Source organism: Tachypleus tridentatus, chromosome 7 (genome assembly GCF_004210375.1).
Source record: "Tachypleus tridentatus isolate NWPU-2018 chromosome 7, ASM421037v1, whole genome shotgun sequence".
NCBI classification, from domain to species: domain Eukaryota; kingdom Metazoa; phylum Arthropoda; class Merostomata; order Xiphosura; family Limulidae; genus Tachypleus; species Tachypleus tridentatus.
The window spans coordinates 179,751,342-179,763,443 of NC_134831.1; the positions used below are offsets into that span (position 1 = coordinate 179,751,342).

General features: G+C 36.2%; 1 protein-coding gene across 7 annotated transcripts in view; it reads left to right on the plus strand.

The window, feature by feature from the left end:
* The window catches only part of LOC143257380 (cytotoxic granule associated RNA binding protein TIA1-like), a 248,021-nt gene that overhangs the window by 52,587 nt on the left and 183,332 nt on the right, over positions 1-12,102 (plus strand). For 6 of the 7 annotated variants that reach the window (XM_076515962.1, XM_076515960.1, XM_076515959.1 and 3 more), the window contains one exon: positions 11,425-11,520. The exons of the other annotated variant lie outside the window; for it this stretch is intronic. In XM_076515962.1, the coding sequence (XP_076372077.1) occupies positions 11,425-11,520 (96 nt within the window). The remainder of the gene's footprint in view (positions 1-11,424; positions 11,521-12,102) is intronic. 7 annotated transcript variants of the gene reach the window in all.

Genomic DNA, 12,102 nt, shown 5'->3' on the forward strand with positions numbered 1-12,102 from the left:
AGAAATGTTAACACTGGAGTTGTGGTTCTTTTCTTGTAATACCAGATAACGAAACTGCAGAAAGTGAAACGTTCTAAATAAAGAATATTTCATGTGGTTAAGATCAGAAGATTAAAGGTTCGAGCCGCGAGATGGCTTCGAACGCGTACTTTCTTCTGGCGAGGGTTCTGTAATCTCACTGTTTATTAGAAGTAGCCAGATAGGCGTTAAGTGTTGTTGATTAGTTGTTTTATCTATCATATACAGTTCGCAATTAGAGGTTAACCAGGTTATGGCTGAAATATAGGAGTTTATAATTCGGCCGTTTAGCACGTGTATAAAATACCAGATACATATTTTTCTGACTAGCATGGCCTAATGGTTAAAACGCAGGTCTGAATCCTCGTCGCCAAACATGCACGCTCGTTCAACGATGAAAACATTATAATGTATCAGTTAATCCCTCACTCTTCATTAGTTAAAGAGTATTCCAAGAGTTGGCAGTGGGCGATCTTAATCAGTTGCTCTCATTCTAATCTGTCGCTACTGGATTAGGAACAACTAGTTCTTGTAACTTTTCGTTTAAAATTCTGCGCAAAAACTTACGCGCTCTTAGGTGTCTACCACGTCGACTATAGGCAAAGTCTTTAAGTTATATTAGTGTATTAGAGGAGTTTGTATTATCACCTTCTTAAACGGTGAATCAACCCACTGGCTTCATATTAGCAGTGAAAGGTTTCTTTCATACCTGTGTTTTAAGAGAAACCCGGTAACCAAAGAACTGTCAACAATGCTGGGAATTGTGACGCACAGAATGTAACTTCACTGTTTTATACCCGGGAGAAATGTTTTTTTCATGAGAATTGTTTAGCAGAAAAGTAAAACTTGGTGGAGGATCATGACATTAAACATTAGGACTCTTTTTTTTTTCTTTTTTTAATCCTAGTTGATCAGCTACAACAGCTACATGGCTTCTGGTTTGTGTCCCATTTTTATCTCTTTAATCTGGAAATGTGGCCTTTGACGTCAAAGTAGAGTCTAAAAAGAATCGAAATCTTATTTCTGTGGGGATTCTATTATTAGGATATATCGTTTGTGTCCTGACACTCATTCCCAGAATACAAACAATAACAAAACAAATCTTTTCTCCAGCTGACTCTTTCTGACGACTTTCTTGGATACTTTGCATTGCAACAGATGCAATTACTTGGATATTAATGTTCCACTTTACTTTTAACGAAACTTCACAAAATTTGTTTACATTTTAAGTACAATTATGGTTTTTTATATTTGTTTGTTTTTAATTTCTCGCAAAGCTATTCGAGGGCTATCTGCGTCAGCCGTCCCTAATTTAGCAGTGTAAGACTAAAGGGAAGGCAGCTAATCTTCACCACCCACCGCCAATTCTTGGGTTACTTTTTTTCCAACAAATAGTGGGATTAACCGTAACATTATAACGCCCCTACGGCTGAAAGGGCGAGCATGTTTGATGTGACAGGGATCGAACCGGTGACCATCGGATTACGAGTCGAGTGCCTTAACCACCTGGCTATGCCGGGGCTTTTTGTATGTAATCCACATTATGTTTGAACAATGCTTTAGTATGGTACTGAAGCCCAGCATGGAAAGGTAATTACGGGGAGGGCACTCCACTCGTAACCAGAAGAGCGCGGGTTCAAATCCCCGTTACATCAAACATGCTCGAACTTTCAGCCGTGAGGGTGTTGTAATGTTACGGTCAGTCCAATTATTCGTTGGGAAAAGAGTAACCCAACAGTTGGCGGTGGGTGGTGATGACTAGTTACCTTTCCTGTAGTCTTAAACTGCTAATTTAGGGACGGCTACGCAATTAGACCTCGTGTAGCTTTGCGCGAAATTAAAAAAACAAACTATCGTACTGTTTGTCACCTGTGGGTAACTTAGGTATTGAAATCCCTTCGTTGGCGTAACTGTTTGATAAGATTCTGTTCGGATATAATACGTTTAATCGACTTTGTCAGCTGTTAATAGTAATTCTCAAAGTTTGTAATATTTGTTGAGTATTTTCTATTCTGTCGTATTAATTTAACATTGTTAGTTTTTGTTTTGTTCATAAAATTGCTGATAAAGCTTGGAGTTACCACGTAATTGGAGACGGACTATAGTGAAATTCAGTGTGTCAGTTAAGTTATACACATTGCACTTGTTTATTAATGTAAACTTATCTGCTAATCTTTCCGTTCTTTGAGGCATTATTATTTGTATTCTCTCGTATTTACCGCCAGGTAATGCTAGTTGCTGGATTACTTCTCGGGAGCTCGAACATTGAACCGAATTTTATTATGTAATAATTTTCATCGATTGAAAGGTGACCATATGCGATACACGTAGAACAGACACGTGCTTTCGTACATCCCTGTGACGAGCTAGCCTTTTTTTTTTAGCACGTGCACTATCTTTTAAGTTTATCTCCACGTGTAACCTGTAACGCCTTCTTTTCCTCTTCCCTGTGTTTCAGCCGTTGTCGCAAAATTAGGCTCCGCACATAGAAGAGGCTGTTGGTGCGTCATAAGGGTGACAGTCAAATTAAATTTTGTTAGAGTAGCCCAAGAGTTGGAGAGGTATAAGAGTTGCCTCTATAATCTATCAGTTCGAAATGAGGAATAGTAAGTAATTAATGTAGGTTTACAGAAACATTCTATAAAATATTGGGGTATTAAATCTTAGGAAACACAAGTTGTCTGTATTTTACTTTTGATTTGACATGAGATACTTAACATAAAAGAAACTTTTAAAATTGTAAATCTTTTCGGTAAACGTTTCTAGTGTGATAACCGCTTAGACGTCATTAAAGAGAGAATTTTTGTCTCCAGACCTTCAGGTCCGTCGTGGCAAGGTGGTTAGGGCGCTTGACTCGTAACCCGATGGTCGCAGGTTACAATTTTCGTCACACCAAACAAGCTCGGTCAATGTTATGATCAATCCCGCTATTCGTTGGTAAAAGAGCAGCCCAAGAGTTGGCGGTGGGTGGTGATGACTAGCTGCCTTCCCTCTAGTCTTACATTGCTAAATTAGGAACGGTTAGTGGATTGTCCTTGTGTAGCTTTGTGCGAAATTCAAAACAAACCAATTATTCATGAAATCGATGATACGAACGTTCCTGGTGCAGTTTTCTCCCTAGTCTTAGCATTCTTAATATAATACAACCACCATTTACAACAGAATCCTTGGTGTAACATATCCAATATGGACTGTAGAAATTTTAACGGAACGTTTCCACGTTTGACTACGTTATTTCTCCACTATTGTTAAAATTATGAATGCTAATAATAGTTGCGATATGAAAGAAACAACAGAAAAACGACCGTTGCTCCCCAGGTAACAATAAGAACAACAACGAAGGTATTCCAGTCTCTTCAGTATGGGTCATGTATATAACAACAATATGTTGATATTATTCTTACGCCTTCTCCCTAGTCTTACACTGCTAAATTAGGGACGGCTAACGCAGGTAGCTTTCGTGTAGCTTTGCGCAAAGTTCCAAAAACAAATAAACTTTAAACCTCCAGTTCGAATGGCGAGTCCTGGTATTGTACGAAAGACTCATTGGGTAGTAACTTATGGAAGACAAAATATTATTTGTTGTTTTAACACGCAACTTAATTTTGAAACTGCAATGGACAAAAATTAGTCGGAAAAAGAAAAATAATCCTTGCTGTTAAATATGATTTTTAAAATCAAAATTACCCGCCAAAAATAAGAAAACTAAACAATGCTATAACTAAAAATAATTACCATTGTGTTTTCGTATTTCGTCTACTTGAATATTTATTAATTAACATTTATTTACCAATTTAAACGTTTTAAACACAAGTTTTTGACTTTCATAAGGGTATATGGTTTAACGTTTTTTATGCCTATCAGTTGTTAGTTTGGTTTACTGCTACAGTTACCACTAAAAAAATAAATGTTATTTGGTTTATCTCAGTGCGGCAAGAGAGCTTAAAGTATTATTTGTTTTGTAATTAAGCCTAAAGTAAAGATGTTGTGGGCAGTAATCTTACCTTGGCCTAAAAGTATGGAACTTCTCATGAAAAAAAATATATATATCAACTCTAAATTTAAATTATATCTGAAGTGAACTAATTTTCTGTTCCACCACCAAAATTATCAAAAATAAAATAATGATAAAAAGAACAAACCTTTCATTCAACACAAACGCCATAGTTGGGCTTAGAACAATGTCGGGTGATAATTTTGTTGCTATGCCTCGGTGTATATTGTTGAGAATTACCGAGAAAGGAGCTTGACACAAAGACAGAAACTGCTTATTATATATGTTAACAATTATACCTATTGGTTATTGTTTTGTACTTGCAAAATATCATTTGTTGGACAACGAATCAAAAGATTCTTTATGATAAAGAAAATAATACACTGAATAAATGTTTTTTTTTTTTTCGTAATTCATCTACTTTCTCAAGTTTTGAAAACCTTTAGTAGAGTTCTTCATTACGGTTCAGTCTTTTCTTTCTATCTCTTTTTATCTCGAAACAAGTCATCTCGTACACTCCTATACTATCCACGTTTCATGTTCATTGTTAGAGGTCCTCAGTGCCTTGGAAAGTAACAGTATTAGATTGTAATAAAACGGAGTTGAAAACCGTTCGAGAAACCGTCTCGCTCTTGTTTAATGGTTTTCTTCAGTGATCTTCGACTCGTAGTCGGTTCTCCAATTTGCAGCAAAGCAATAAGCTAATGGGGTATTTCCCAAAAGCAGCACCAGGTGCTACTTAAGCGGCACAGCTCACGAGCCTTGTCAAGTTTGTTGCTCTCGTGAAACCAAGAGATATCTATTTGCGCTTGCGCCTGCGTGACGTAAACAAGATTCTTTCTGTTAGCCGTAAAGTTAAATTATTTTGTTCTATATTCCTCTGTTTTGTAACTGTGGGGTTCTGGATGGAATTCTGCTCTGTTTTAGTCTCCAGTTTTTCTGCCCTACCGTCGTACTAGTGGTCCGTAATTATAACAAGCTACATAGGATACTAACGTCTTGGCTAGCCAAGGACAATAAAAGCTATACCAAGAAACGCTTATTATTGTTATTATTTTAACAGTTATATCCCAGTATTGGAATAATACATATACTAGTCCCATGGACGGAAATAGCTAGGCCTATGATAGAGGATGCGGGTCCTGCCCCAGTGGTTGGCGTGTTAGATGATGAAATCCGAGGGTCACTTGTTTGCGTCCCGTAGTTGCACAGTTGAGACTGCACTCTGGGGGTCATGAGGTTGTTATGAGAGACGCTGCAATCTCACTATTCGAATGTAGTAGGTCAAACATGGGCGGTGGATGCTGTCGAGTTTATGCCAGAATTAGGGACGGATTGCGCATATCGTTCTTGTGTAACTTTGCGCGATTATTTTAAACGTATAAAACCTGTAACACAGCAGTTTGAAATTGGGCCAATCACCGAACTGGACAAAATGTCTCGGATATGACGTTTGATACTAGCTTTCTTTCACAAGTTTCGTTACTCACTTCTGTAGCCGTGAAAATTAGTGTAGATTTATTGTTTATGGAGGAATAAAAACACGAGAAAACCTTTGCCTGTGTAAAAATTGCAAAAAAATCACTTAAGGTTTTGGAAAATAAAATTTTGCGACACAGAAAAATAAAAGAGAGAAACTGTAGGCTTTCAAAGGCGTTAATTATAATGAAGTATCATTTGCAATGTATATGTACATTATTGGAAAAAGAACAATGGAAACGCACTGGTGAAATTGGAGCCATAAGCAACCATTAACTCAATTAAATAACCATAATCACTTTAATATTACATCAGCACAATACATTATTACAAAAAAATAGTGTATAACCCGTCAAAAGTCACTGGTGTTAGACAACTTTGTAAAGATTGCTGCAAATTAATTAATAACAACTAACGCCCTCTTCTTTCTTCTCGTGTTTCTTCCATATATAAATGTTATTTAATTTATCACGGTGCGACGAGAGCGCCTAAGGTATTATTTCTTTTGTAATTAAGCCTAAACTAATGACGTAGTGTGCAATAGCTAACCCTAGGCCTAAGTGCATAAAACTTCTTGTGAAAGAAAAGAATGTCAATTTATAAGTCGTTAATGAATTAAACTACTTTTCTTGTTAGACCAACGAAATTATCAAAAAGAAAGTAAAGACAGAAGAGCAATCCTCTCTTGTATGTCAAATACTAGCTGGGGTACCCGTCTCCTAGAAGAAAGTTACGTAAATTCACGATTAAAGAAAGATTATATTAGGACTTGAAAAGGTGCTTCTCTTATATGTAATTGTAAAAATAATAATAAAAAAAGCCCATAAAAACTGCGAAACGCAAAATGTGAAATCGAACAATACATGCATATCCGCATGGACCCAGTGAAATATATCAACAGGGAACGAAGTTGTGGTTGAACAAACCGCCCATAATAACCTTAAACTAAAACTTTATATATCTCTTTCCTCATGGACTCGGTGAACGTTCATACCAAATTCGGTAAAGATCCATCCATAGGGGCCCTACGGATTTACAACGCTAAAATTAGGGGCTCGATTTCCCTCAGTGGGCTCAGCAGATAGCTCGATGCGACTTTAATATAAAAACACACACACGCACACCATCCATAGGGGTGAAGTATTGGTGAAAAACACAAAAAGCCCATGAAAACTGGAAAACGCAAAATTTCTAAATACTCCAGCATGGACCTAATGATCCCCTGCACCAATTTTGGTGAAGGTACATCCACACCCTGCGAAGTAATTACACGGACATGCAACAGACAGTACTATTATATTTACAAGATAAAATTACAATCTTTTTTGTATTTGCCTCAGACCATCAGATATTTATCAACGTAGGATTGTGAACTATTTTCCAAATGCCTTTTATTAATTCTCACAATTCACCTCAGCTGCTTGACAGCCATTTAACTTCTCAGTTTTCTAAATAAGCGCCGTAAATCTTCTAGGAACCTTATACAGGACAAGTTAAGTTTACGATTGTTTCACTGGATTTTTTCTCTTTTTTTCTACCAGGTATCGTTTCACCACATATGATGCATCCTTGGAATCACGATGTCTTAATGACATGAAGGACAGGAAACTTATTCAATTTTTCAACATTCAAGATGCCATCACTAATTTTGTTTAGGTCTCTAACGGCAATGGGGGGGGGGACAACATTTACGTGTAATGACCTGTGGTTACTGCAAATTCACCCCACGGTTTCAGCTAAAATATCAGATATCGCATGAGGAAGTCTTAACCAGTTCAAGCATTGACTTCTTGACCTTTACCAAGTGGCTTTTCCGTCGTGGTATTAATTAGTGCGTTCAACACAATACTGCTAGGAATGGTATAACTGAATATCTCTATTTTATAGACGTGTTATTGGTTAGAAGACGACAAATCATTATATAAGCTATTAACGCCTGTCTGTAATCAAGTACAATTAATATATAATGCTATGGGAGGGGGTAATCTCATGAAAGTTTTTATTCATTTATTTTGCTGGTTGTTGTGTTTTTTTAATACCGTATATGTATTCGCAATAATTGTGGTTCAGTGTGTCGTTATTGTGTAGTCACGTGAAAACCTATTTTAAAATATTAGTATGTGTTTCGGGGTTTTCAAAGTATATTTTCGTAAAGTCAACCTCCCAGCCATATTCTTTTTTTCCTTTTTTTTTTTTTTTTTTTTTACAGAATAAAGTATTATGCTTTAAAATTATTTCGAAGAATCGATAACAGCTTATGTGTTGACGTGCTTTTTCAGTGATATAACATAAACGATGTTAGAGGCTGTTTATTCATCTAGAAAGTTCTTACAGCGTTGGCCTACTTTTAGTTCGCTTTTCATTTCGTTTTTCGTTCGGCTAAGTAGTGTGATACTGAGCAATACAACTGGTTTTTTTGTTGCTCGTGTATGCTAAAAATTACATTGTGAATGTCTGATTTATATAACACAACTCATAGTTGTTTTTCCCATTCATTTTAAACCTTCCCTCCCTAAAAAGCATAAATTAAGTAATCCATCAACATATCTACAACTAAGCAATGCCGTTTTACTGTGATCCTTGTGTTATGTTCGAATTATCATTAGTTGTGGAACAATTTATTTGTTTTCTCTAATAAAGCTTCGCTGTGTTCGTATCGTAGATCCAACTTGAACTCATAGCCGTAAGCCTACAGCAGAACCACTAGGGACAAAGATAAATATATACGTTTCAATTTCAGTTAAAAAAAATACTGAAGTCTTAAAGCTCTTTATTAATTAAAGTTATTTGATCTTAATATAAATTCGTTTGAAACTATTGTTTATTTGTTTTGTTTAATTTAGCGCAAATCTACACAATTAGCTGCACGCATTCTGTTTACTAGGGTTGTCGAGGCCTGGCATCGCCAGGTGGTTAAAGGCGCTCGATGCGTAATCTGATGGTCGCGGGTTCGAATTCCTGTCTCACCAAACATGCTCGCCCTTTCAGCCATGGGGGCGTTATAATATACGATCAATCCGCACAATTCGTTGGTAAAAGAGTAGCTGAAAAGTTGGCGGTGGGTGATGATGACTAGCTACCTTCCCTCTAGTCTTACACTGCTAAATTAGGGACGGCTAGCGCAGGTAGTCCTCGTGCAGCTTTGCGCGAAATTCCAAAAACAAACAGTAGGGGAATCGAACCCTGGATTTTAGCATCGTAAGTTTGTAAACTTATCTCTGACATGCTGGTTACATAAAAAGAAACGTCGAGATACAGATAATCAGAAGGTTTGAAATGTAAAGATACTTTAGTTTTCTGTTTCTTTCTCTTGAGGTTAAACATTATACCGTATCGATTTTGATTTTGAAGATTGAAACTGAACACAGGATGCTAAAGTTTGAATCATGTGGTGTTTCTGATGGTTGTTAGATGCTTTATACGCTTTTCCTGACATTTGCCGTGATCATTTACATATTTTTGGTAAGACTCGGAACATAAAACAGTTGAATAGTCTGAAAGATTTTCCAATCTCTACGCTTTGCCCAAGAGCTTCGTTATGTTTTATATTTGTAGTTTACCCCAGCATACAGTAAATTCTACACGCAGGGAAGATCGAGTGATTCTCCATTGAAATATGGAGTTCCTAGAAATTACTAACAAAGTCCTATATTTTTGTTTCGTAGACAGGAGTCCTAAACCATCTCTGGAGGTACCACTGGAGATACACATCACAGCATTTATGAAATAAATACTAGCCAATTGAAGTAACTAACTTAGGCATAGTTTGGCTCCTGTGTTAGAGCTCTGGATTTCGAAGCTTGGAAAAATTGGTTCGAATACGTTCGATACTACAAAATATTCCACGACTGCAAGCTCTGTGGGTGCGTTATAAGAGTGACAGTCCATCCAATAGAGGGCGGGTGACTGACTGCATTTTCTTTGGTCAGTAGATCAAAATTAGCTTTGTTGTAAAATAAAAACATAAATGGACTTCATCTGCTGGACATCCCAGATTCACTATGTATATTAATGTGTGCAATAACCGAGAACATGTTTGCGGTTTTTTTCTCAAAGAAGTATATCGGAAACAGTTGAACTGTTACTTTCCTAATGCTTTGCTACGAGAATGGGAGGGGTTTTCAAGCATTTCTGGGTTTCAGAACAGAGAAAAAGAGATGTATTTGGATCGAGTTTTAAATATTGATACATCTTAGAAGCTTGATAATCACTGCTCTGCTTTATTCGAGATCAATCGTGAGGCTTAAAATTGTAGCTATATTAATGGTCCCCAACTGCTGGACAGAAACATTTACAAATATATCAATATTGCTTTTAAAAAAAATAATATAATTAAAACCGTAAATTGTTCCAAATTTCTGTATATTTTGTTCGTAACTCAAATACTGTAATATAGGCTTAACGTTCCGTAAGTTTTACGAAAATTTAGCGATTTTATTATGACGTAACGAAACCATTTCTTTGGGTTGGTGAGCTAATAGTTAGGTATGATATTTAGAAACGTAGAAGAGCAATAGAAACCTAGAAACTGTGCGAACTTTTTAAACATTATTTTTGGTTTTCATTACATTTCTTTGAAATATTCACATCAGATCATAATGGTCGATTTCGTGGTTGTACTTGTAGTTCGAACTTGCGCGTGCTTCCTTATTTACTCAGTGTTATGGTTTAGCCTCGAGTCTTGTCATCGCTGTGAGACAATGAAATTTCCCAAGATCCTAATCACATTTTGAGTGCATTGCATGGCCAAGGTGACGTGAATTTCATGAAGTATGTGTGCCATTCTTGTGCGTCATCCAATTAGATCTTCAATGTTCATGAAGTAAACTGTTATACATTCCGACTACCTGAGTAGTGAATTTTTCTTAGCCTCATATAATTGTTTGTTTATATTATACTTACTTCCATTTATGTTGCTCACATACACTGATGCCTTAAAATCTTATTTATGTATTTAAGCCTTATTTATAAATGGATATACATCTCTTACATTTGTTCATTATATCTCTTATGTATTCAATTCGTATTATTCGTTTCAGATCTTATGTACTGATGTATTCACACTTTGTACGTTCACACATTTACTCCGTATGTTTTACGTATTTAAATCTAAGTAAAATATAATAATCATTGGCTAATTTTTATTTTTTTATGTTAGTTATTACCACGGCCCGGCTCAAAGAGAGTAGCTCGAGAGTTGGCGGTGGATGACGATGACTAATTTCCTTCCTTTTAGTCTTACACTGCTAAATTAGTAACGGCTAGCGCAGATAGCGCTCGTGTAGCTTTGCCTGAATTTTAAACTAGGTTTTGGATTTTTAATTACCTAATAACTTATTTGCTCGTTTCTTGCCGTGAGTATCGAGCCCGAGTATTAGCGTACAAACTTTCAAACCTCTGAACCATTTGGAGAGGCACATTTATTATAAAATAATATCTTTCTAATGTTTTGTTCATTTCCTTTTAAGCACTTGTTCGATGCTGTACTATGGAGATCGGAGGAAGTATCGTAATTGTGGTATTTGGTTAACTTATTAAATTATTTTTATTGATTAAATCCTTTAAATTGATCGACAGAACGTATTATAAAACCTATCGATTTCTGCCAAGACTAGTGAAATTCTGGGCTTCAATTAAACGCCATTGTTCCTCCTTTAATTTGGTGGTGAAATATTTCATTCATGCAAAAACGATTCATTTCTACTGTCTTTGGCACCATGAAAAAATAAACAGAACTTTAATTTAACGAATACATTTTTTATAGTCACGAACATCATTCGCTACAGACCTTTATTTTCTCTAAGTACTGAATATTCAATTAATTCGTGTTAAATACGTATAAATACTAGTTACCTAGCGGTCTCTTTATAAAATGATTATTAGACAATCCTCTGATATGCTAATGATTTTTTTTTCTTTTTTTCTACATGTAGTCCGGAAATGACCCTTACTGTTTCGTGGAGTTCACTGACCATCAGGCCGCAGCTGCTGCTCTACTGGCCATGAATAAGAGACACTGTTTTGGAAAGGTAGGGACACCTGCCATCTTTGTTATCAAATTAACCACCAAGATTTTAAGTTTTAGTTGAAGTGATTCTAAAGGAAATACAGCTTTCTATTTCTGGTGTCCCAACGGTGAGCTTGAAGTCTTATAATACTAAAATTCGAGTTTAGAGCCCTGTGGCATGTACAGCAGAATTGGTTCGTTGTTCAGCTTTGCCAATAATAACGACTAGAAACAAACTAATAAACTTTTTTCTCCTTTTTCCGTGTATCTTCCCATCGTGGTTTCTGGTTGTATTTTAATTGGTTTAAACTTATACCTGTGAATAAATAAAAACAAACCGTTTTTCAGAGTTTTTGGTTACGCGTTTATTGTAAATAGCATACAACCATTTTAAACTAAAACATAAAGCAGAGTTACATCATGCATTAAATTTGTATGCACACTTGGCCACAGGTAGCGCATTTTAAGAGTTTCTAGATTTTGCCACCTGAGGCGCCACTTGCGCTTTGTGACGTTACAACTGGCGTTGTTTCATTTTTGCAACAGGACAGAGCTGTAAGTGTGCCTTAGGGATGCTTGTGATCGGAAAATTTCTCTTGGATCA